Source organism: Macrobrachium nipponense, chromosome 43 (genome assembly GCF_015104395.2).
Source record: "Macrobrachium nipponense isolate FS-2020 chromosome 43, ASM1510439v2, whole genome shotgun sequence".
NCBI classification, from domain to species: domain Eukaryota; kingdom Metazoa; phylum Arthropoda; class Malacostraca; order Decapoda; family Palaemonidae; genus Macrobrachium; species Macrobrachium nipponense.
In genome coordinates, this window is record NC_061104.1 from 49,026,814 (window position 1) to 49,051,572 (window position 24,759).

The 24,759-nt window shown below is 42.8% G+C and overlaps 1 protein-coding gene across 3 annotated transcripts in view; it reads right to left on the bottom strand.

Annotated features, from left to right (window-relative positions):
- LOC135213724 (tRNA selenocysteine 1-associated protein 1-like) overlaps positions 1-24,759 on the bottom strand; it is an 82,910-nt gene that overhangs the window by 21,519 nt on the left and 36,632 nt on the right. For all 3 annotated transcript variants that reach the window (XM_064247837.1, XM_064247834.1, XM_064247835.1), the window contains exon 2: positions 8,135-8,212. In XM_064247837.1, the coding sequence (XP_064103907.1) occupies positions 8,135-8,212 (78 nt within the window). The remainder of the gene's footprint in view (positions 1-8,134; positions 8,213-24,759) is intronic.

Genomic DNA, 24,759 nt, shown 5'->3' on the forward strand with positions numbered 1-24,759 from the left:
AGTAATGTTAGTTCCCCCCAACAAAACACCTTATGCGGTGACCTGTTACAATGTATGGGTACATGTTCTATATGCTACCCTCCAAAGGGAAATCCTATATTGCCAGCTTCCAGATATGATGAGGTTCTAATGCCTTGCTCTAGCCAACTGAAGTTCGAACCCTCTATGCTAAGTTAATGACTTGAATATAGAAACTAGACCAGTATGGAAGAGACCCATTTGCAGATTCCAGGTTAACCTAGCCAACAACCACTTGGACTAGACTAAGTAGGTATATTCAATTTAGAATTGACTAACTTATTTTAAGTTGGCAAGATCAGGTTGACCCTGGCTTGGTTAGGTAAGGCTATGTTAACCCTTCCAATTAGGCTAGGACCCTGGTTTGCTTAGGTTAGGCTATGTTAACTCTTCCAATTAGGCTAGGACCCTGGTTTGGTTAGGTTAGGCTATGTTAACACTTCCAATTAGGTTAGGCTAACTCCTCCATTACTTGGGGTAGGTTAAGTCCATCCAAGATGTACACTTAACTAGGCTAGTATAGGCTAGCTTAATCTAGAAATTAAATGACTTATGTTAGGGTAAAGTCGTTCAAGAAAGTTTGGGCTATCCATGCTAGGCTACAACCACAACCTTCTAGGCTGAAGTGGTAAAAGAGTTTTGAATGGGTAGCCTAGGCACTAGTCTATGCTCGGCTATACTTATAACCTTACTAATTCGCCCAACCTAAGATAGTAAGGGCACATTCAAGCAGCCAGACCATGTTAGGTCATCAACCCACTGTTAGGCTAAGATGACATGTACGACATGTATGTCGGAATCATCTAACCTATGAGTTAGGCTAAGCGGACCCGGCTAAGCTAAGAATTGTACCACTCAGACTAATCTGAGATAGTAAATGCAGGTTCGCAAACTAAACCGCAGCCATTAGCTGGTCTAAGCCAGCACATGCATACCCAAACCAGTTAAGTCCGGACAGTCTAAGCTAAGAACTACTACTCAGATTAACTAAGATAGTAGCAGTAGACTCAGACTGGCTGGAATAGGCTACGAATATAACCACTTGTTAGGCTAAAAGGTATGACCCAATTATCCTGGCTATAGCATCTTAGGTTACAAGTGCCCTACTTAGGCTTGGCTACCTTAAATGACGAAAGAATGACATTCACCTCTTCCTTTCGACACAAGTTCCCATTCGATTTCAATAAGAAGAATGGTTCTACAATACTTTCGAAGGAACCAAGCTTTCGAGTAACTTTAACTACTTGTGTAAGAGTTGAAGCGTTTGGTCAATATTCTTATAGGAAGAAACCAGCTTATACCAACAAGTATAAATAAAACATGGGAATACTTCTTACCTGTAAAGGTTTGAAGTTTTCTGGAGTCAACCCAAGTATGCTAATTCCCACCATTCAGGCTGCATACGATTACTAAGAGGTATCCATATCCTTCCATCAATCCATGCATTTTACGTGTTGTAAAATGGACTCTACATGACTAGAACAGGGTAATTCATAAACTTTTGTATCCTTTTTCAAACCAAACACCATGTCAAATCCCAGGGATAGCATGCTGGCAGGTGTCTCCGTGCTCCCCGAAAAGTTATTGAATTGACTAATCAAATCAATCACCTCCTTATACAAAGCCAGAAACTCTTGGTTTTCTCTTCCCTCCGGTTCTAACGCACTGTGTTCAGTCACAGGAGACATTAACTCACTCCTACCCTCTGACAAACATCTGGGTGCGTCATGGCTGTCCGACCATACGGCCGCGGCATCTTTGATCTTTAATGGCCACTGATGGCTCGATCTCGAATAGTCAGTAGGATCTGAGAAGGTATCTATTTGCATGCGTCATGGCCGTCCGACCATACGGCCACAGCACCTTTGATCTTTAATGGCCACTGATAGCTCGATCCCGAATAGTCAGTAGGATTTGAGAAGGTATCTATTTGCATGCGTCATGGTCATCCAACCATACGGCCTCGGCATCTTTGAACTTTAATGGCTGCTGATGGCTCGATCTTGAATATATTACAGTCAGTAGGATTTGAGAAGGCATCTGTTTGCAATCTTATATATAAATATGAGAGCAATTTTTCATATTGCATTACTCTGACATCTAGAGTCCATGGAATAAGTTTGTAAAAGCATCGGTGTATGTATCAAGTTCAGCAAAGTTATTGTAGTCTCTCTTAGACTCTTTGTAGTCACCACTGGCAACTCCGTGTTGGCCGCTAGCCAAGCGATCGTCGACGCTTTCGCTCGTTTGGACTCTTGTAAAAGGCTGCGTCCAATTGCTTTGAGCTTACCAGCCACTCCTAATGCTTGTAATTTCTCTCAAAAACAATGTGCATTAAAAACCTCCAATCTGAAAGCATAGTTGTAAAGTACTCTTGTACCTCAAAATGAAAATGGAAGCATTGTCTTCGTGTAGGCCACAGCTGTGAAGTGACGTCATGGCGGTCGCCCTGTTTATGACGTCACTGAGCAACTCGAATGTGAAGCCAGCACCCTACCAGAAGTGCAAGGCTGTTGATGTTATTCTCGTAGGCATAGCAACCTTACATTAAAGGCTGCCTTGTTGCACTATCTGCTTCTTTACAGATGGCGACGCATCTGACCTCCATTCAGTGCATATCAGGATAAAAGGGACATCCATCACGTGGGACCCTGGATGGCAGCACGACGTTATACATCAAACCAACTGTCCTTCTTGGGTTGGTTCTCCTGATAAGCCTAACACCGACCACACCCCTTCATCCTCTCTACCCACTATCTGGAACGAAAACAAGATGGCGATGCACACCTCTCCCCGCAGGGAAACGAGCACAATTATAGTCATAATTACTTCCCAAAGCACATCCAGATACATCAAAACTTTGGATTACATTCAATTCATATGAATATGCGATATTCCAAAGCACAGGTAACGAATTAACCGTACCTTAAAAGTTTCTTCACCTACGACTTACTACACGATGAGTACCTCGACGTCGAAACCATCGAAGAAAATATCAGGGCGTTTATCTGCTTCTTGTGATATCCAGGAAGTCTCGCAGCATGAGAAGGCTTCATGTTCACATACATGGGAATTCCAAAAAACAAACTGAAAACAACAGGGGGCAAACTAAACCGGCTTTAAAAGGACGGAGCAAAGCACATCCTCACTTAAAGGCGGTAAGAAAATAACTAACGGGGTCACGCATTAATGAGGGTATGTGGGTAGCTCCACATGTCTCGTGACCAAGCACAGATGCCAATAGTACCTTGCAAACACAATTATTTTAAACTTTACCGGTTTCCAGCTGGCGCTGAGTATTTATCCTAATGTTAAGACTGAAGGTTTGTTTCGTTTATGAACAAATACAAATTGTCTTAGAAAATTTGTCATTTGTTCATACGAGAACAAACCTTCGGTCTTAATGATAGGATAGACTTATACTTGGTGGGAGGTACAGACATTCTAAACTGGCTGGGGGCCAACCCACCAGTCCAACTCCAAAAGAAATACCTACAAGAGAGGGACTAATGCCCATGAGAAGCTAGATAAACTACTATCCAACAACTCAGCCAACTAGGTTGCATACAATGATATATGAGAAGATTCATTGCAGTAAGGAACTAAAGAGAAAATTCTGACTGTTCAATAACAAACCATTACATCAGGATTCGTTATCACTCCTCACTCTCCCTTGCTAGAGAGTGGAGTATATGCTACTGAATACATACAGGGTTTGACTATTTGATAACACAAAGCAAACAAACCACCAGCATGACTACCTTACTCACCTGTACCAGAACAGTCCAACTATGACATGTCTATTCCTCAACCCGCCTGTAGGAAGGAGGAAAGGAACAAGTAAAAGAAGAGACCAGCCAACTAAATCATTCTCTTTTCCACACAATCATCTTAGGTAAGATACAAATGTGCCCGGTTAAGGGCAACGATGAGTTATGCAATCTGTTGGGCAGCCACCAAAGGACCCAAGGAAAAAGTGTCCAAAGATCTGTGGGCAATTGTTAAGATAGAAAGAGATGAACATGGACGGGTGTAACCAAGTACCAGCACTCAGAACTCTATGAACACCCAAATTTTTATTGAATGCCAGAGAAGGATCAATACCCCTGACATCATGTGCTCTAGCCTTCACAGACTCCGCGACAGTATCATCAAGAGTCAAATACGACTATCTGATAGCTTCACGTATCCAAAAAGAGATTGTATTCTTGGAAACCTGTCATCCTGCACTGAGGGAATCTGGGTCTTAGCCACGAATTTTGGGACAAATTTGAAGGACACTGACCCCCAACCCCTGGTGTGCTTCACATCATAGCTCAGGCCATGAAGCTCCCTCACTCTTTTCGAAGAAGCCAGCCAAGGCCAAGAGGAAAACCGTTTTAAGTGTTAAGTTCCTGTTTGATGAACAATGCAAAGGTTCATAAAGAGCTCTAATGAAACTTCTAAGAACCAAGGAAACATCCCAAGTTGGAGGTCTAAGTTCCCTCGGAGAACATGACTGCTAAAACCCTTTAAACAACAAGGAGAGTTCCCAGGATGAAGAGATGTCAACACCTCTATGACGTAGCACTAAACTCAGGGCCACCCTGTAGCCTCTAATCATTATTTTATCATAAAAAATATATTTAGTCATGAGAATAAAATGAAAATACAGTAATTAGTGAATATTGTTCTATGAAAAAATGCGTGAATGTTAATTTTCAGCGATATACTATTTGGAGATAAGCTCCACAGAAAAACCAGCGATGTAGTGAATCAGTGATTGATGAATCGTAACTAAGTGAGGACCCACTGTATTTCTTCTTTCCCCCTTCCAACCGATCTATTTTTTGAAGTCTTCTCAACTTTCTTCTGTCTCTTTGTCATTGTTCTGAAATTATTTCCATGAACAAACAGTACTTTTTGTTTGGACTAATACAACTCTTAGTCATGTGTTTGTTTTAGAACGGTACATTTACAGTTCTAGACGAAGGTAAAATTAGATAAATATAAAATTATCTACCATGAGAGAGAGAGAGAGAGAGAGAGAGAGAGAGAGAGAGAGAGAGAGAGAGAGAGAAAATCTACTGACCTGCTAATGGCAACACTCCCCACCGGTCAAATTAAACTGACATCCAGGCAGTCCCTGGGTTACATCTGGTTCAGGTTATGTTCTGGATTAATGGTTCTTGCTTCATGGTGCTGTTAACCAAAATTTTTCGGCGCCATTACCTGCTTTACGGCACTGTAACCCGGACTTATGGCACTTATGCTGTAACAACACTGTAAATGCAATCTATGTATTCCCATTGCAATTATGATGATTCAGGTAAAGGCGATTTTCGGCTTCCAGCGCCCTGCCGGGGAACAGAACCCCTGCCGTAACCTGGGGACTGCCTGTATCTGACAGCTCTAGATTCCAGCTTCTCTGAGTTAATAACAATGGATGAAGGAAAGATATTTTCATTAAATTTTGTAATTACAGTTATATTATTTATTTATCTTTTTTTTTTTTTTTTTTTTTGTATATCACAGTCCTACAATTCGACTGGGTGGTACTTAAATTGTGTGGGGTTCCGGGTTGCATTCTGCTTCCTTAGGAGTCTATCACTTTTCTTACTATGTGTGCCATTTTTACGATCACACTCTTCTGCAAGAGTCCTGGAGCTACTTCAGCCTCTAGCTTTTCCAGATTCCTTTTCAGGGATCTTGGGATCGTGCCTAGTGCTCCTATGATTATGGGTACAATTTCCACTGGCATATCCCATATCCTTCTTATTTCTATTTTCAGGTCTTGATACTTATCCATTTTTTATCGTTATTATTATTATTACTATTTCTATTATATTACTACTATTATTATTAATCCTATTAATAGCTGAAAATATTAATAAACATACATATACCATTAAAATTTTTCCATCTCAGTAAGAGAGAGAGAGAGAGAGAGAGAGAGAGAGAGAGAGAGATACACAAACCCTATGACCTTCTGATCCAACACCCCCCCGCCTCCCCCCGTCACAGTAAATTGTTTCTTTAAAAATACTATCACACACAAGTTTTGTATTTACAGTTATATTATTATTATTACTATTATTATTATTATTATTCGATCTTATTAATATTTAAGAACGTTAACTAACATACATGTGCCACAAAAATTCTCTCATCTCAGTAGAGAGAGAGAGAGAGAGAGAGAGAGAGAGAGAGAGAGAGAGAGAGAGAGAGAGAGAGAGAGAGAGAGAGAGAGAGAAATTATTTTTATTCTCTAATTTTATTTTATTTACTCATAAAAGCTTGGAAACCTATAAATTACCTAACAAATCAAACAAAACCTCTTGCAGGGTTTCTCGGGACTTGCAAATGTTCACGTGTCTGTGAAAAACTTGTGTATGATAATTAGTTAGGTTCCAATGAAAAGTTCACACTATCGTGAATTTGTGCAACTCGAATCAATGACTGATGTAGTATTACTGTAATATATGATAGATATCCCATTATCTATATATTATCACAGAGTGTGGTGTTTAAAACTGACCTGAAGAAAACGTAATCCTGTCATAGCTAAACCTTGCTAGCTGTCGGTGTCCCAAAGACAGCAAAAAAATTGACAAAATTACTGTAGCAGAGCAATATTTTGAATTTAGGGTTTGCCCCACCAGAAAATCTAAAGTAATTACTTGGTAAGTTACTTACCTATATAACAGTGAAAATCAACGTATGTAGTACCTATTCAAGTACAGTATAAGACAAAGGAAGTACATAAGAAAATATTTGAAAAACTAAGTACCTATTCTTCCAACTTAAAACTTATTGACTGTTCATTTTCCCATTAAACTACTAAATCAACAAACACTGACATGATACTACACACAGAACAGTTCATCAATCCAGTAAGTAGAGACTTGAGATAATATGATAACCAGAACATCACCAATGGATTCTGTTCAAACAAATTCACGGTTATTAATCAAGATTTCTTCATCCCACATTCTACATTTTGAATTTTCTTATGTACCTTTTAATTACTACATTCTAATAATCAAACATCAAACGAAACTGTTAAATCAAAGAGTACTGCATTTTCAAATACTGTTAGCCTCTGAAAACCTACTGTGGGCATTTTTACTTTAATGTTCCAAATTTTCTGAAAAAAGTGAACTTCCCATTTCAATGATGAACTGCATAGCATCACCCAAAACTTATGGAAATGAACCTTGATTATTGTTCATCGGATTTTTTGTTTATCAATAAAGAAATTATTATTGGTCATATACAATAGGTTTTTCAGCCATACACAAAAGGATTCATATGTGGTTTGCCTGTGCAATGTTGATTTTCTTTTTTGAAGAGAGGGGAGAATACAGTACTGTAATATTGTCACAATGATCGGCTTATATTTTTCCATATCTAATTATAGTTTATACAAGTGATAACTAACCAAGAACTGAGGCTCGGAAGCAGTGCAACTACCCTGCATCATCACACTACCTGTGTGAGTGAGGCTTTGGTTACCGAGTACACAGTTTATGACACAAGTGAATAGCACTACAAAGCATTATGGCATCCTACAATAACCCTGATAATATCTTAAATCTTAAGCTGGGTTTTGCAGTCTAAAGAACAAAAAATCACTTTCCCTTTTTCTTTAAATATAGAAACATGGGTATACATTGAAAAAATTCTTCCAAATTTAGTTGGCTTAGAAAGTTATTTGGCAATCAATAGTTCTTCCTCAAACTCTTTAAACATTGGCATCAGATTTTTGTACAACTTCTGAGTGCTGTAACTTCTTATCATAGAATATCCTAAACAAAGGATAAAAATTTTGCACATGTTGGTTAATCCTACTGATACAAAATGAATTTCTTAAAGAGGTCATCAATACCTCAAAAGTTTGGGAAAACGGGGGCAGTTTTTGCATCTGTGACCACTAGTGTCATTTCTCTATTCAGTTAAAAAAAGGATTGTTAACAGTACATAAAATTACCATGTACACTGCTCTGATGAACAGCGTGACAATTTACCGAGAACTTTATGCCAGTCAAATACAAAAGAGAAACTAACTGAATTTGTCCAGAAAACATTTAAAAACCCAAGCAATGATCTTATAAAGTTATATTCATAGCACTATTACCTTCACATTCTGCACATTCTCTTCCCCAAGAGCGCGGAACGCTGCTATGATGAAGTTTTCATCCATGTAGTCGGCCAACTGTGAGAAAATAAACAAAGACCATGGTCATAGTTCAAATTTAAAGCATTTTATCAGCATTCACAATTTATGGTAAAAGCATTTACATTTTGTCGACCCTCTTTCAGTCTACCTCCATACGTACAACAAAATGACAAAAGCCATTCTCAGTAAACAATTACATACTAACATTCATAAATTTTTCCTTTTCAGTAAACAACTACAATTCAAATATTTTTCCTGTTTGCAGTGCCAAAAACACCATAAACATCAAAATATGACATTTTTATAATATAACTACTATACGTACTATTAAAAAGAAATAGGTAAACACACAAAAATATATTGTAGCTAATGTTCACAGCAAAAGTGTTGAAATTTGCCTTGGGAATCTGGTTACTTTTTCAACAAAGAACATTTTGAAAATTAATTATTATGAATAAGTAATATATTTATGCAATTCATAACTTTATTCTGCTGTTTAACAAATTTAAATATTATCTAGCCCACTCTTCTTCCCCCAAAATTTTGCTAGGTTTCCTTGGCCTCAGTTCAAACAGCATCTTCATTTACCATTGTTGTAAAGAAAGTGTGCCAGCATCTATAGGTACAATTGTTTTACGGATTTAGCGCAGGAAATAGGAAGTTTGTTTACACAAGTGACTCCACAAACATCAAGATGGCATCAATCTTCTACATGTAAGGTGTCTTAAATAAAAATTTTGTAAGAGTACTGCGCATGGCTAGACTTTCATTAACTTCTGTTTTATTGGAAATTATGGCATTCTTTTATGACTAAGGAGAAAACACTTTAAGAGGAGAGTAGGTCTCAAGGTATTGCTTTGATGGACACTAGCTCTTGACTGATGTTCAACACGGATCATTGAGCAGATTGAAGTGCTTTTATGGGAAGGTGGCCACTATGTCGCCATTCGGTCATTTACCCTAACCATTTATTAACAGCTTACCGTTACTTTTTGTAATTAACCCTTACTGGACAGGTAAAACCATCAATATGCAGCTCCTCAGGCCAATTTATGAAAAAAACACACCTGGAAAGAGGATATGCAAATATACATGGTGAAAGAAAAAAGTTCTAAAAAATTTTCCCTACCTTTCAGAAGAAGTTGAAAATGACTACTTACAACCCCTTGTGGGTCCTCTTTTACAAGACAATAGGTAAATTTTACCAACTTATATATTTTTTCTAAAAACAGATAAATAAAATCAGTAACAAATTCTTAGCATATTTGCCGAAAAATATTTAAGTAAATTTACCAAGAATGAAGATTCAGTAACTTTTTTATATGTACATTTTTTAAAAATATTTCTTTCCACCTTTCTTTGTAATTTCTTTGTAAAATTACATTTACAACCGACATACTATTGTAAAAGACACAAACAAAAACTAACAGCCACCCCTTGGTATATTTATAAGCAAATTTACAAACAGACGTCTCGTGAGAGAGACGCAGTATACATTCCTCAAAATTACTACTAAACTTGCATGAGCCACAGTGTCTTGCTTTTAGCTAGTGTAAAAGTTACCACTAGTGAATTTATGGGCTACAGAAGTATTGTCACCTCTTTCCCACCTGATTCTTTTCAAACTGATGGTGCTTAATATTACTTATCTACAGGATCATTCCATCCACCACCCCAAACCTGTTATTACTACTCTTGAGAGGCTATCCATCCATTAAGGGTTAACCTGTTATTGCCTTAGAACTAGCTACATCCAACAACTTGGGGGAGCCCATGGGAATAAAGGGTCTTGGCTGGGGGGTGCTGTTATTCTACAAGGTAGGGGACCCAATGCAAATTTGGGATTTTGGGTGGGGGAGACCACCAGCAGAAGGGTGTAGCAAGGTACGTATTGAAGTATTTCTTGCTCTATATGATATAATAAATACCTAATAAGCATCCAAAAACCTATAGGAAACATCAATTTACAAAGAAATATCGACCGCTGATCTAGGGTAAATGACCGGGCAACTACACTGCAGCGACAGAGCAGCAACCAATCCCAGAATGCAGCCACCTTCCTGAAAAAGTACAGTTGTGCCTCAGGATACAAAATTAATCCGTTCTGAAGCGGCCTTCGTAACCTGATTTTTTCATATCTAGAACTACATTTTACATGTAAATTACCTAATCCGTTCCAAGCCCTACAAAAACACCTCAGTAAATTTTATAATAAGGCTAAATTGACCAATAAACAATGAAATACAACTTGGACCATTCAATACCTAATCTAACCTTTATTGTACCTGTAAATACAGTGTATTAGTGTACAGGGTACAAGAAATACTGTACATACACATGTAGTAAAATGTGGAACCTTACCTTTCAAGTGAGGCGATGTCCAAAAGTGGCAACAGAGGAGGAGGACAAATGGCAGAAAACATGAACACTTAACTTTATGAAACACATTAAAAAATGGCAGAAACATTAAAAAAATGGTAAACATTAACACTAAACGTTATGAAACATATTAACAAATGGCAGGAAACATTAACACTTCTTGATTATCTCCATCTTCGTCTACATAGAAAGCATCCTCTTCAGCAACATTCTTGGGACCAATGGCTAGTAACGTTAGTATGTAATTAAGTTCACACACAACACAATTAAGTAACTTGCAGTACAACGAAAGCAAAATCAGTAACACGTATTTATCTTAACTACATGAACAAGTGAATTCCAGCAGTTTACGATAACGCTGCCGGAACCAAACACCTTTACATAGAGGCATGATGGGACGGATGCTGACCAATAGAAGAGCAGGATCTTATGGCAGTAACTAGCATCAGGAACCAATGGGAGAGCAGGAGGATGGTGGCAAGTCTACTCAGTTGGTGGCACGCGAGTTTTAAAATTGTTCTCGGCAGCCCTGGTGAATCTCGGACTTACCCTTTCGCAACCTGAATTATTTTTTTATATAGAAGCAAAAAAATCTTCGTCTTTGCTTTCGTAACCTGGATTTTTCGTAAGTACGGACTTTCGTATGTAGAGGTTCCACTGTACTTTATTTCTCCGCCATAAGCATCAGTTAAAGAGTTGTGGCCCATCCGGGCAGCACACCGAGACCTCTACGATCCTCTTGAAGAGTTTTCACCTAAATTACAAAATAATAGCACAATTCAAAGTGCTTTTTCGGGAAGTGGCTGCATTCTGAGAGAGGTGGCCGCTATGTCGCCATTCTGTCATTTAGGATAAAATACAGAATGCCCAGCCTGCCTGTATTTCTAAGTATTAAGGACAGGGTTGCTTTTACCTTGGAAATTGATTTTTCTTGCAGTTATAGTGCTTTTGATGAAGAAGTACTAGTAGTAGTTGTATTGTGGCGGTCAATTATTATTTAGATAATATCTCTACCCAACAATGATAGGGGACTTTGGGGATTTGGGGTTTCAGGTGGGGGACAACCCGTACACATAGCGGCCATGTTTGTGTCTTAGGGTTTTGGTAGGGGCCGAGGGATACACCGCCTTCAAGGAGCCATATGTTCCATGGGAGGGAGTGGCTGAGGGGAGGTGGGTCACTCGGGGTGATGAGTGCACAAGGTACGAGTTGCTATAAGGGGAGGGGGGTTGGTTGTTAGGTAGAGAGTTGGACATAAATAACAATATCACAAGACTACATCAATAAAAGCACTAAAACTCTAGGAAAATTCAATTTCCAAGGTAAAACCAGCTTCTCAGGCATGAAACTATCACTCAGAATTACACCAAGGTTGATTGCGCATTTCACAAGTCACGTGGACAGCTAAGCTAAGAATTGTACCACTCAGACTAATCTACGAGTGTAAATGCAGGTTCAAAATCCAAACTGCATCCATTAGTTGGTCCAAGCCAGCACATGCATACCCAAACCATTAGTTCGGACAGTCTTAAGTTAAGAACTACTACTCAGATTAACTAATATAGTAGCAGTAGACTCGAACTGGCTGGAATAGGCTACGAATATAACCACTTGTTAGGCTAAAAGGTATGACCCAATTATCCTGGCTGTAGCATCTTAGGTTACAAGTGCCCTACTTAGGCTTGGCTACCTTAAATGACGAAAGAATGACATCCACCTCTTCCTTTCGACACAAGTTCCCATTCGATTTCATTAAGAAGAATGGTTCTACTGTAGTACTATCGAAGGAACAAAGCTTTCGATCGATTACCTTTAACTACTACTTGTGTAAGAGTCAACGCATCTGGTCAATATTCTTATAGGAGGAAACCAGCTTATACCAACAAGTATATATAAAACATGGAAATTTTCCTTACCTGTAAAGGTTTGAAGTTTTCTGGAGTCAACCCAAAGTATGCTACTTCCCACCATTCAGGCTGCATACGATTACGAAGAGGTATCCATATCCTTCTATCAATCCGTGCATTTTACACGTTGTAAAATGGACTCTACATGAATAAAACAGGGTAATTCATACACTTTCATATCCTTTTTCAACCCAAACACCATGTCAATCCCAGGGGAAAGCATGCTGGCAGGTGTCTCCGTGCTCCCTGAAAGGTTATTGAATTGACTAATCAAATCAGTCACCACTTCATACGAAGCCAGAAACTCTTGGTTTTCTCTTCCCTCTGGTTCTAACACACTGTGTTCAGCCACAGGAGACGTTGACTCACTCCTACCCTCTGACAAATGTCCGGGTGCGTCATGGCCGTCCGACCATACGGCCACGGCATCTTTGATCTTTAATGGCCACTGATGGCTCGATCTCAAATAGTCAGTAGGATCTGAGAAGGTATCTATTTGCATACGTCATGGCCTTCCGACCATACGGCCACGGCACCTTTGATCTTTAATGGCCACTGATGGCTCAATCCCGAATAGTCAGTAGGATTTGAGAAGGTATCTATCAGCATGCGTCATGGTCGTCCAACCATACGGCCTTGGCACCTTTGATCTTTAATGTCGGCTGATGGCTCGATCTTGAAAATATTACAGTCAGTAGGATTTGAGAAGGTATCTGTCTGCAATCCTATATATAAATATGAAAGCCATTTTATCATATTTTATTACTCTGACATCTAGAGTCCATGGAAAATGTTTGTAAAAGCATCGACGTATGTACCAAGTTAAGCCACAGCATTGTAGTCTCTCTTAGACTCTTTGTAGTCACCACTGGCAACTCCACGTCGGCCGCTAGCCCAGCGACCGTCAACGCTTTCGCCCGTTCGGACTCTTGTAAACGGCTTCGTCCGATTGCTTTGAGCTTACCAGCCACTGACTTCTTGATTTTCTTGCTGATTGGGCTGCGACAGTCCTGGTTCGAAGAAGAAGAAGAATTTACTTTTCTCCTCTTGTCCCAAGGATCAGTCACAAAATCCCGTATCCTCCAACACTTGACTGGTACACTCAGTGATGCCATCGAACTTAGCTATGACACCACCTAGAGAAGACGACAAAGAAGACAAATCACGCCTTTTCTTTTGTCTTACTTAGCCATTTTCACCTCTAGATCCTGTTTATTCTCTATTACTGTGTGTACCAATTAGTCAAAAAGTGTGTTAGGTTCTGGAGGCAGCGAAGTAAATTGAGAATCAGTAGGCTGTGACGTCATGACTACCGCCATTTGCAAGCGGTCTTGGCTATGACATCAACACGCTTGATGGAAGCGTGAGGCTGTTTATGGTACTCTTGCAGCCAAGATCAAGAGACCCAACCTTCTGTGGCATTTCTACTTTACAAGGATGTGACAGTCCTGGCTCGAAGATGAAGAAGAAATTATTCTTCTCCTCTTGGCACGAGGATCAGTCACGAAGTCCCTGATTCTAGCCTTTCCAACTCTTCACAGCAGCCACACTAGACTAACTTTCCATCATTCACTTGTTCGACAATTACAACTATTTCTTGTGCTTTCATATAATAGGGCTGTAACAATCCTGGCTCAAAGATGGAGGAGAAACTTCTCCTCTTGGCTCGAGGATCAGCTACGAAGTCCGTATTTTTTCCAGGATTGGCAGGAGAACGCACTGGCATCAAAGCCAGTCACCTAAGCTTGATGACTAAGCGGAAGGATACAGAGGAAAGACTTGAGACTTTTCCATTATGTGACTTATATTTCCTAACGCTTGTAATTTCTCTCAAAAATGATATTGTTATGATACAATAAAGTTTCATACATACTTACCTGGCAGATATATACATAGCTATCGACTCCGTCGTCCCCGACAGAAATTCAAATTTCGCGGCACTCGCTACAGGTAGGTCAGGTGATCTACCGCCCTGCTCTGGGTGGCAGGACTAGGAACTATTCCCGTTTTCTAATCAGATTCTCTCTTCCACCTGTCTCCTGCGGGGAGGCTGGGTGGGTCTTCAATTGTATATATCTGCCAGGTAAGTATGTATGAAACTTTATTGTATCATAACAATATCATTTTCATACATTCAACTTACCTGTCAGATATATACATAGCTGATTGACACCCTTTGGTGGAGGGCAAGAGACAGCTAACTAACTGACTAGACAGGTAAACAACATATGTTGTAGGTATAAATAAACCTTAGTTCCTACCTTATTAGATGGAAGACTTCGAGGCTACTGCCCAGGAGTCTGCTTCATCTCAAGAGCCTTAGCGAGATAGTGATCTGTGGCCAAGAGTTCTTGTGGATCTGTCGATGGGGTCTCTTCCACTTACTCGACAGAACCTAACTGGCGTTTGTCAATGGGAGCACATCCGCTTATATGACAACACGCCTTTATTTAAGGAGCACACAACCGATCCCGATCACCCGATCCTAACCCGTGTTAGTTCTAAGATTGCCAAGAGTTATCCCCAAACTCTTAGCAAACAACCACAAACTCGAAACTCATACATACAAAAATAAAAAAAATTTTGTACCCCTCTAATAGTCAGCTGTCACTCTATTTCCAAATGAAGCGAAGTGAAGGCCGCTCGTGCGACAACTGACACTCCCATGCACAGGAAACACGAGAACACATCCGACAAGAGGGTTACGTACACAATTTAAGGATCGGTGCTCTCTCCTTTACCCAGAACCGTCTGTGCTGACACAAACGGACCTAAAGAAAAACATTTCTCATACGTAACTCGCACGTCTTTTAAATAATGAGATGCAAACACAGAGTTGCATCTCCAATAAGTTGCGTCCAAAATGTTTTTGAGTGACATATTTCTTTGGAACGCCACAGAGGTTGCGATTGCCCTAACTTCGTGGGCTCTCACTCTTAAAAGATTAAAAGAATCATCTGGACAATTCTTATGAGCTTCCATAATAACACTTCTACAAAGAAGGCTAAGGCGTTCTTGGACATTGCTCTCTTGGGGTCTTTTACTGAGCACCAAAGACCTTTTTGCGAAACCCCCCAACTGCTTCTTGTCCTGTCCAGATAAATTTTAGAGCTCTAACTGGGCAAAGGGATCTTTCTGCCTCTCTGCCCACCAAACTAGAAAGTCCTTTCACCTCGAAGCTCCTGGGCCAGGGATTCGAAGGGTTTTCGTTTTTGGCAAGAAAGAGAGCTGAAATGAACAAATTGCTGAGTCTCCTTTGAAGCCAAACTCGTGATTCAAGGGCGTGCAACTCACTGACCCTTTTTGCCGTTGCAAGAGACATCAGAAACAAACACTTTCTAGTGATATTACGAAAGAAGCAGTGTGTAGTGGTTCGAATTCTTCGGAGGATAGAAATTTAAGAACCACATCTAAGTTCCAGCTTGGAACCTTAGGTTCAAGTGACTTTGATGTTTCGAAGGAACGAATGAGGTCGTGCAAATCCTTATCATTCGTTATATCTAATCCCTTGTTTCTAAAGACTGCTGACAGCATACTCCTGTACCCCTTAATAGTCGGTACAGAGAGATGCGACTTTTCTCTAAGAAACAGAAGGAAATCCGCAATTTCGGTCACAGAGGTACTGGAAGAGGACAGCTTCTTCGACCTGCACCAGCTTCTGAAAACTTCCCACTTCGATTGGTACACTCGCCTAGTAGATGATCTGCGGGCTCTAGCAATTGCGCTTGCTGCCTGGCGAGAAAACCCTCTCGCTCTGACAAGTCTTTCGATAGTCGAAAGGCAGTCAGAGCAAAGAGCGGGGTAGATTTTTGATGGTACCTCTCGAAGTGGGGTTGTTTGAGCAGATCTATTCTGTTTGGAAGAGATCTGGGGAAGTCCACTGTCCCACTCCATCACCTCTGTGAACCAAATTTGAGCTGGCCAATACGGAGCAATCAGAGTCATTTTGGTTCCTTCTGGATGCCACGAATTTTCTGACTACTTCCCCCAGTATCTTGAACGGGGAAAGCGTAAACATCTATTCCTGACCAGTCCAGGAGGAAGGCGTCTGTTGCATAAGCCCTGGGGTCTTCCACTAGGGCACAAAATGTATCCTTTTGGAGAGGAATGTGGCGAAAAGATCTATTTGAGGCTTCCCCCAAAGGAGCCAAAGGCTCTGACAGACTTCTGAGTGGAGTGTCCATTCTGTGGGAAGGACCTGGAACCTCCTGCACAGTCTGTCCGCTCTCACATTCCTCTCCCCTTGGACAAACCTCGTTAGAAGAACTACCTTCCTTTGGTTCGCCCAAATCAACAGATCTCTTGCCAGCTCGTACAGAGCGAAAGAGTGAGTCCCTCCTTGTTTCTTGACATAAGCCAGAGCTGTCGTATTGTCTGAGTTTATCTGTACGACCTTGCCTCTGACTATGTGTTCGAAGCTCTTTAGCGCAAGGTGAATTGCTAAAAGCTCCTTGCAATTTATGTGCCATGACACCTGTTCTTTGCCGACCAGGTGCCGACACTTCTTTGGATCCCAATGTTGCACCCCAGCCCGACTCCGACGCGTCTGAGAACAATGTCAGGCTTGGGTTCCGTACTTGCAGGGACACTCCTTTGTTTTCTTTTAAGGGAATCAACCACCACTTTAAATGATTTTTTATTTCCTCCGAGATTGGAAACGTGTCCGAGAGCTGTCCTGTCTTCCAACTCCAACTTCTTCTCAGGAAGAACTGAAGCGGACGAAGATGTAGTCTTCCTAGGTGAGAAAGAACTGTTCGAGCGAGGAAAGGGTCCCCAGAAGGCTCAGCCATTCCCTCGCTGAAGTGCGCTCTTTCCCTAAGAATTCGATACTGTGGCACAGCCTTTCTTTATTCTCTCTTGAGAGGGAAAAACTCGAAAACCCCGAGAATCCATCTGAATCCCCAGATAAAACCACGTTCTGGCTGGGGATCATCTGAGACTTCTCGAGGTTCACGATCAATCCCAATGATTTTGTCATTCCAGTGTTGTTGACAGGTCCTCCAAACACTGCTTTTGAGACCTGGCTCTGATGAGCCAGTCGTCCAGTACAGGGAGACGTTTATCCCTTTCAAATGTAAATGCCTTGATACATTTTTCATCACGTCGTGTGAAGACTTGAGGAGCCGTGGAAAGGCCGAAACACAGGGCCCTGAACTGATAGATTCTTCCCTCGAACATAAATCGAAGGTACTTCCTCGACGAATGGTGGATCGGGATGTGGAAATATGCGTCCTGAAGGTCTAGGGACGCCATCCAATCTCCTTGCCGCAGTGCTGCAAGGACTGAAGCAGACGTTTCCATGCTGAACTTCTGTTGTTTTACGAATTTGTTCAGCGCACTTACATCCAGTACCGGTCTCCATCCCCCCGAGGCTTTTGCTACAAGAAACAAGCGATTGTAAAACCCGGGGAGCTGCAATCCAGCACTAGCTCTATTGCTCTTTTGTCCCACATCTGTTTTCCACCATCTGACGAAGAGTATCCATCAGAACAGGTCCCTGTATCTGGCGGACAATTCCCTCGGTGATGTTGTCAAGGGAGGAATGTCCTTTAATGGGATGAGATAACCCTTCTTGATGATCGACATCGTCCAAGGATTCGATCCTATGTCTTCCCAGGCTTTCGCAAAGAAATGTAACCTGGCTCCTACAGGTGTCTGGAGGACAGAATTCTCACTTTCCTTTCTTAAAGGGACGGAAGGAAGACCTGCCCCTTTTTTCGGTTGACTTCCTTCTGGCGATAGATCTAGCTGGAAGGCCTCCTCGAAAGGGCTGCTGCTGAGCTGGACGAGCCACTTTCTTTTCCTCACTGGCCTTTTCAGTCAGCGAATGAGCAATATCCTTCACCAACTGCGAGGGAAAAAGATGTTCTGAGAGAGCGCAAACAATAAGGCGGCTCTTTGCGAAGGAGAGACGGCCTTCGTGAGGAAAGCACTGTGAACCGCCCTCTTCTTTAAAACTCCTGCACCAAAGAGGGAGCATACTTCAGCCGATCCATCCTGACAGCCTTATCATGCATGTGAGGATGCTATTTAGGGTTTCTGGGTCCAGTTGTTCCTTTTCATGAGACTTCTTGGCAAGAACCCCAAGGGACCAATCTAAGAAGTTAAAAACTTCTAAAGTGTGAAAAAGCCCTTTGAGGAGGTGGTCCGTTTCCGAAAGCCCCCATGTTACTTTTGCTGCATTCAAGGCGTGTCTTCTCGATGAATCTACTAAACTCGAGAAGTCTGACTCAGCTGAAACGGACAGAGACAATCCCATATTTTCTCCCGTTTCGTACCAAATGCCTCTCCTCCCTGTAAGTTTAGCGGGAGGCACATACAAAAGACGTCCTTCCTAACTCCTTCTTCTTCTTGAACCAGGAGTCAAGAGATTGAAGCGCCCTCCTCATAGATATAGCAGGCTTCATTTTAGGAAAGAGGAAGACTTGTGTGTTTTCGTGCTCGAGAACAGAGAGCGTGGAGAAGGAGGAGCGGCTGGCGTTAACGAGTCTCCATATTCTTCCAAGAGAAGGGACGAAAGAACTTTGTAATTAGAAAATCCTTCCTTCATTTCATCCTCCGAGGCATCTTCTGGGTTCATAGGCTCGGGAAGGAGAAGGCTTCCCTTCTTTCTTCTGTTTCTTCCCTTACTCTCTTTCTTTCTGAAGAAGCACTCCTATTGAAGAGGGGCTAAGAGTTACTCTCTCTTTGCTAAAAGATTGACGCTTGGATGACTCCTGTCGGATGTCAGGCTCTTCATCCAAGGATCGCCTGGTGTACAGCAGGAGTATCTCGCCTGGAAGGAGTAACGTTTTTGTTTTTGGAATATCCTGGCGCTTGGCAGGGCGCAAAGCGCGCCTCGAATACTCCTGGCTTCTGGTAGGCGCATCTTGTTTCCGAATACTCCTGGCGCCTGGGAGGAGTAATTTTTTTTTTTTTTAAGTTCAGAAATACTCCTGGCGCCTGGGAGGTAGTATAAGGTTCGGAATACTCCTGGGGCGCCTGTGGGAGGAGTATTAAGTTCAGAAATACCTCCTGGCGCCTGGGAGGAGTATCGAGGTCCGAAGACTCCTGGCGCCTGGCAGGAGTACGTCGCTCCAAATACTCCTGATCCTTGGAATGCGTATGGTGTTTAGTAGGAGTATTGATCCCGGTAGGCGCTTTCCGTTTAACAAGCGCTCTACTCCTAACAGGATCTTCTTCTTCTTTTAGTTAACTCTTGGCGCTTGGTTGAAGATCTTGAATGTTGTACTGCATATTCTGGCTCTTTGCGCCTACTCGGAGCCTGGCTCCTGGGTGGAGCCGCACTCTTGACAGGAGTAACTTTCCTTTCTTACTTCTCTCCCTGTCTAACGCATTGCTCCCCCCAGAGATGGCCGCTTGTGCGACAACTCCCCTGTAGGGTGCGTCGCGCCCGACAGGAGATCGGTATTTAGATCTTTTAATAGGAAGCCTATCATCCTTCTTACGAGTAGGCTACTTATATAGAGCTCCTACTCAACGAGGCTAATTGTTCTTGCATATTCATTAAAATTTTCCTGGTTGAGGAATCTTTCGAATCAGGAGCGGGAGATCTGGATCTCCTCCAGACCCAGAGTCTGGATGTATTCTAGCCTTCTTTATTACCGAAGGCGCTCCTTCTTCAGAGAAGCGCTCGGGACTAGAATTGAGTTCATGTTCTTTCATACTCCTCTTCAGCGGACGGGAAAGTTTCGACTCCTTCCATCCTCTTCTCGGAGAGGGCGAACTAGAAGACGAAAAGCACTCTCGAAGGACGCTTTTCCTATAGCGGTCCTTGGCAGTTTGTGATATGATAGATTCTGCCGAAGGACGCCTGATCGTTGGGATTCTCCACAACATACGGCTTTCGACTTTCCTTCTCCTCCGGGCCAGGGAGCTTGGAAGAGGTCTAGGCCTGGGAGCGTCGCAGAGACGACCAGACGCCCCCTCCACTACACTGGCCACTAATATCACTAGCGAAACCACATTCACTTTCCTTACCTTCCAATGCTGCCATTTTTTTCCTGCATTTTCTGAAGGGAAGCTCTGAGTTCCGCTATTTCGAAGCAGAACTAGAGGTAATTATGCAATTTGTGAACGGGCTGAAACAGAATGGGCATGATTATCAGAGGAAGAAGCTACAGAACTAGACAGTAAATCATGAGATGTAGACATTCTGCGGGTTTTATAAGCCGCCTTCCTCTCTCTATCTTTCTCTAACTTCTTCAAGTAAGAAGTTAGATTCTTCCACTCTTGTGCACTCAATTTCTCACACTCGTTACACGTATTCTCAATCGAGCACTCAACCATTCTACAACCACTACAAGTAGTATGAGGATCTACCGAAGCTTTCGGAATCCTCACCTTACAGCCCTCATTCACACACACTCTGAAACTAACACTAGAGTCAGACATATTCACGAATTCCAAAAACCAAGTCCAAAAAACAGTCCACGATAGCGAATGCCAAACAACGATCCAACTACGTCACCAAATATCAGCGAGAGATGATCAAAAGCGTTGCGAAAAACGAATTCTAGTCAGGAGGAAGTAACAACAATGTTGATACCACCGGCGACAGAGAGAATCTGATTAGAAAACGGGAATAGTTCCTAGTCCTGCCACCCAGAGCAGGGCGGTAGATCACCTGACCTACCTGTAGCGAGTGCCGCGAAATTTGAATTTCTGTCGGGGACGACGGAGTCGATAGCTATGTATATATCTGACAGGTAAGTTGAATGTATGAAAACAATGCATTACAAACCTCCCATCCGAAAGCATAGTTGTAAAGTACTCTTGTACCTCGAAGTGAAAATGGAAGCATGCCTTCGTGTAGGCCGCAGCTGTGAAGAGACATCATGGCGTTTGACATGTTTATGACGTCATGGTGGTTGCCATGTTTATGACGTCACTGAGCGACTCAAATGCGAAGCCAGCACACTACCAGAAGTGCAAGGCTGTTGATGTTATTCTCGTAGTCATAGCAAACTGACATTAAAGGCTGCCTTGTTGCACTATCTGCTTCTTTTACAGATGGCGACGCATCCGACCGCCATCCAGTGCATGTCAGGATAAAAGGGACATCCATCACGTGGGATCCTGGATGGCAACACGAAGTTATACATCAAACCAACTGTCCTTTTTTGGGTTGGTTCTCCTGATAAGCCTAAGGCCAACCACACATCTGCATCCTCTCTACCCACGTATCTGGAACGAAACAAGATGGCGATGCACACCTCTCCCCGCAGGGAAAGGAGCACAATTAGTCATAGTTACTTCCCAAAGCACATCCAGAAACATCAAAGCTTTGGATTACAGGCAATCCATATGAATGTGCGATATTCCCACGCACAGGTAACGAATTAACTGTACCTTAAGAGTTTCTTCACCTACGACTTACTACACGATGAGTACCTCGACGTCGAAACCGCCAAAGAAAATAACAAGGTGTTTATCTGCTTGTTGTGATATCCAGGAAGTCTCACAGAATAAGAAGGCTTCATGTTCACATACTCGGGAATTCCAAACAACAAATTGAAAACGACAGGGGGCAAACTAAACCGGCTTTAAAAGGACGGAGCAAAGAACGTCCTCACTTAAAGGCGGTAAGAAAATAACTAACGGGGTCACGAGTCAGTGAGGGGTATGTGGGTGGCCCCACATGTCTCGTGACCAAGCACAGATGCCAATAGTCCCTTGCGTACACAATTATTTTTAACTTTACCGGTTTCCAGCTGGCGCCGAGTATTTATCCTAATGTTAAGACCGAAGTTTGTTTCGTATATGAACAAATATAGGTTAGCATGGTAGTCTAACCCACCTAACCTAACCTAGTACAACGTGTTACTGGCCGAGGAACACTAACATATACGTTAGCATACTAACCTAACCTACTAGAACATATTACCTAACCGGGGGGCCCAGGAAGACTAACCATATGGGTTAGCATACTAACTAAACCTAACCTAACCTAGTACCACGTGTTACCTGGTCTTACCTAGCCTGGTGTGGGGGTTTGCCATCCCTGGACCCCCTAAACAGAACACTAACACAACCTAACCTAGTAGAATGTGTTACCTGACTGGGGGGGGGGGGGGGGGGGGGGGGGGGGGGGTGGGGGGGGGGGGGGGGGGGGGGGGGGGGGGGGGGGGGGGGTGGGGGGGGGGGGGGGGGGGGGGGGGGGGGGGGGGTCCGCCTCCATGGACTCCCTTTAAAGAAAATATAAAATAAAGATGATGATTATACTATCCTAAAAACATTTAACCTAGGACAGAGTCCATCACGAAAAACACAGTAATTTACCAAGCAAAGGAATGTTTGTAAATGTATAAAATTAAACATAAGAATGTTAATGTTCTAATAATAAGGTAAAAATTTAACAAAGAAATTGTTATGGGTAAGCAATGCATTCTAAATGACAATTTGTCCAAAATTGCCGATTTTTCCTAACTATACAAACCTGAGGTCCTTTTACAATAGGAAGGTACTAGCGGCAGCTGGATAGGTCGTAAGCTTTCGAACAAGGGGTTTCGGTAGTTAACTGCTTGTCCGACAGGCGCGCGCTGCGCGACTGGGAGGTAAACAAATCACTTTTGCTTTTGGCCCAAGCAAAAACTGCAGAGTGAGGGGTGGCATGAGGTGGGGCTATGTGTAAAAGGACCTCAGTTTTGTATAGTTAGGAAAAATGCATTTTGGACAAATTGTCATTTGTTCCGACACGGCATACAAACCCTTCGGTCCTTTTACAATAGGAAGACTCACTTCTTGTTGGTTGGAATCTGAGTCTTTTGTGAACAGACTGGTGTTCGCCCAACCTTGGAAGCCTCCTGGTCGTAGAGAGGGGAGGGATCCAAGCCTCTGTCCGATTGATCGGGGTGTCACCGCAGGATCAATGGTCAGACCTCTGGACCGAGTACTAAGAGAGAGGCAAGCGTATCTCTTCGTACCAGCAATGTAAGAACTTGTTCCTGTACAGGAGCACAAAGATAAGTCATGGTTTTGACTCTTGTAGGCATCCACTTCCCCCCCTTGTAGAAGGAAGTGGTGGATATTCTGCTCCTATCCCCCTAGTGAAAGGGATAGGATGGGGCTCTGTCATATAGCTCACCGGCATCTCGTCCTTATCCAGCAGGGTAATGACCGTATCCCTCTACCCCACGGTAGAGGGTAGAAAAAAGATAGAAAGAGAAGCCAGTCACTTTCTCATTCACTATCTATTCATACAGTCACACCAGGACTCGATGCTGTTCACAGGCCTGCTAGGGTCTGGGTTAGCTAGACGACGTGTTGAGCAGCCACCACGGGTCCTAAGGAAACCGAATCCAAGGACCTATGGGCAATATCCAAGAGGTATAAGGAAGGTGCCGGTAGTCTGTTTGTACCGACCCCTGCCTTCCATACCTGCGCCACGGAGAAGTTCTTACGAAACGCCAACGAGGGGCCAATACTTCTGGCTTCGTGAGCTCTCGGACGGGACGTACGGATGTCGTCACTACCATCAGCCTCATACGCCCCTCCTGAAGACCTCACGCAGCCAGGACGAAAGAGTGTTCTTGATACTTCTTTCTTGGTTGACCCCGTTGCTAACGAAGAGGCGTCGACACTCAGGCCCGAGGTATCGAGTTCTCTTCAGATAGCGCCGTAGCGTCCTCCCAGGACAAAGCAGCATCTCATCCACTCACTATCTGCATGAAGTTCCCGTACTCTCTTCGCCGATGCCAGGTCCAGCAAGAAGAGGGTCTTGTGAGTTCCCTGGGTTGGCAAGACCTTTGGAGGCTGCTCTAAAGCAAGGAGATCTCGAACGAGTTTCGAGATGTCCAATCCGTCAATTTCAGGACGAGCGTCAAGGCGGCTCTGTATCCTTTGATTGTGGGAACTTAGAGGAGCTTCCTCGCGAAGAAAAACGAGGAAAACCGCTACCTGCTGAAGAGTGGCTCTGAGAGGAGATAGGCCCCGTCTACGACACCAACCACAGAAGACGGCCGAATTCCCCTGGTACACAGCTGCAGAGACTGACGGACGTTTCCAGCCATTTCTGTTGCTGCGCTACGAAAAAAGCTTCTCGTTCGCAAGAGATGGTGGATAACAGCCAGCCGTGAAGACGTAGGGACTGGACTGCTCGGTGGTACCGCTCGACGTGTGGCTGGGCGAGAAGGTTGTGCCAATGGGGAATGTCTCTCGGTTCTCTTGCGAGAAGAGCCAGCAGGTCCGGATACCAAATGGCCTGTGGCCATTTGGGAGCCATCAGGATCATCCTGAGATTCGGGATGACCAGTGCTCGACTGATCACCTTGCGAAGCAGGCTGAACGGGGGAAAGG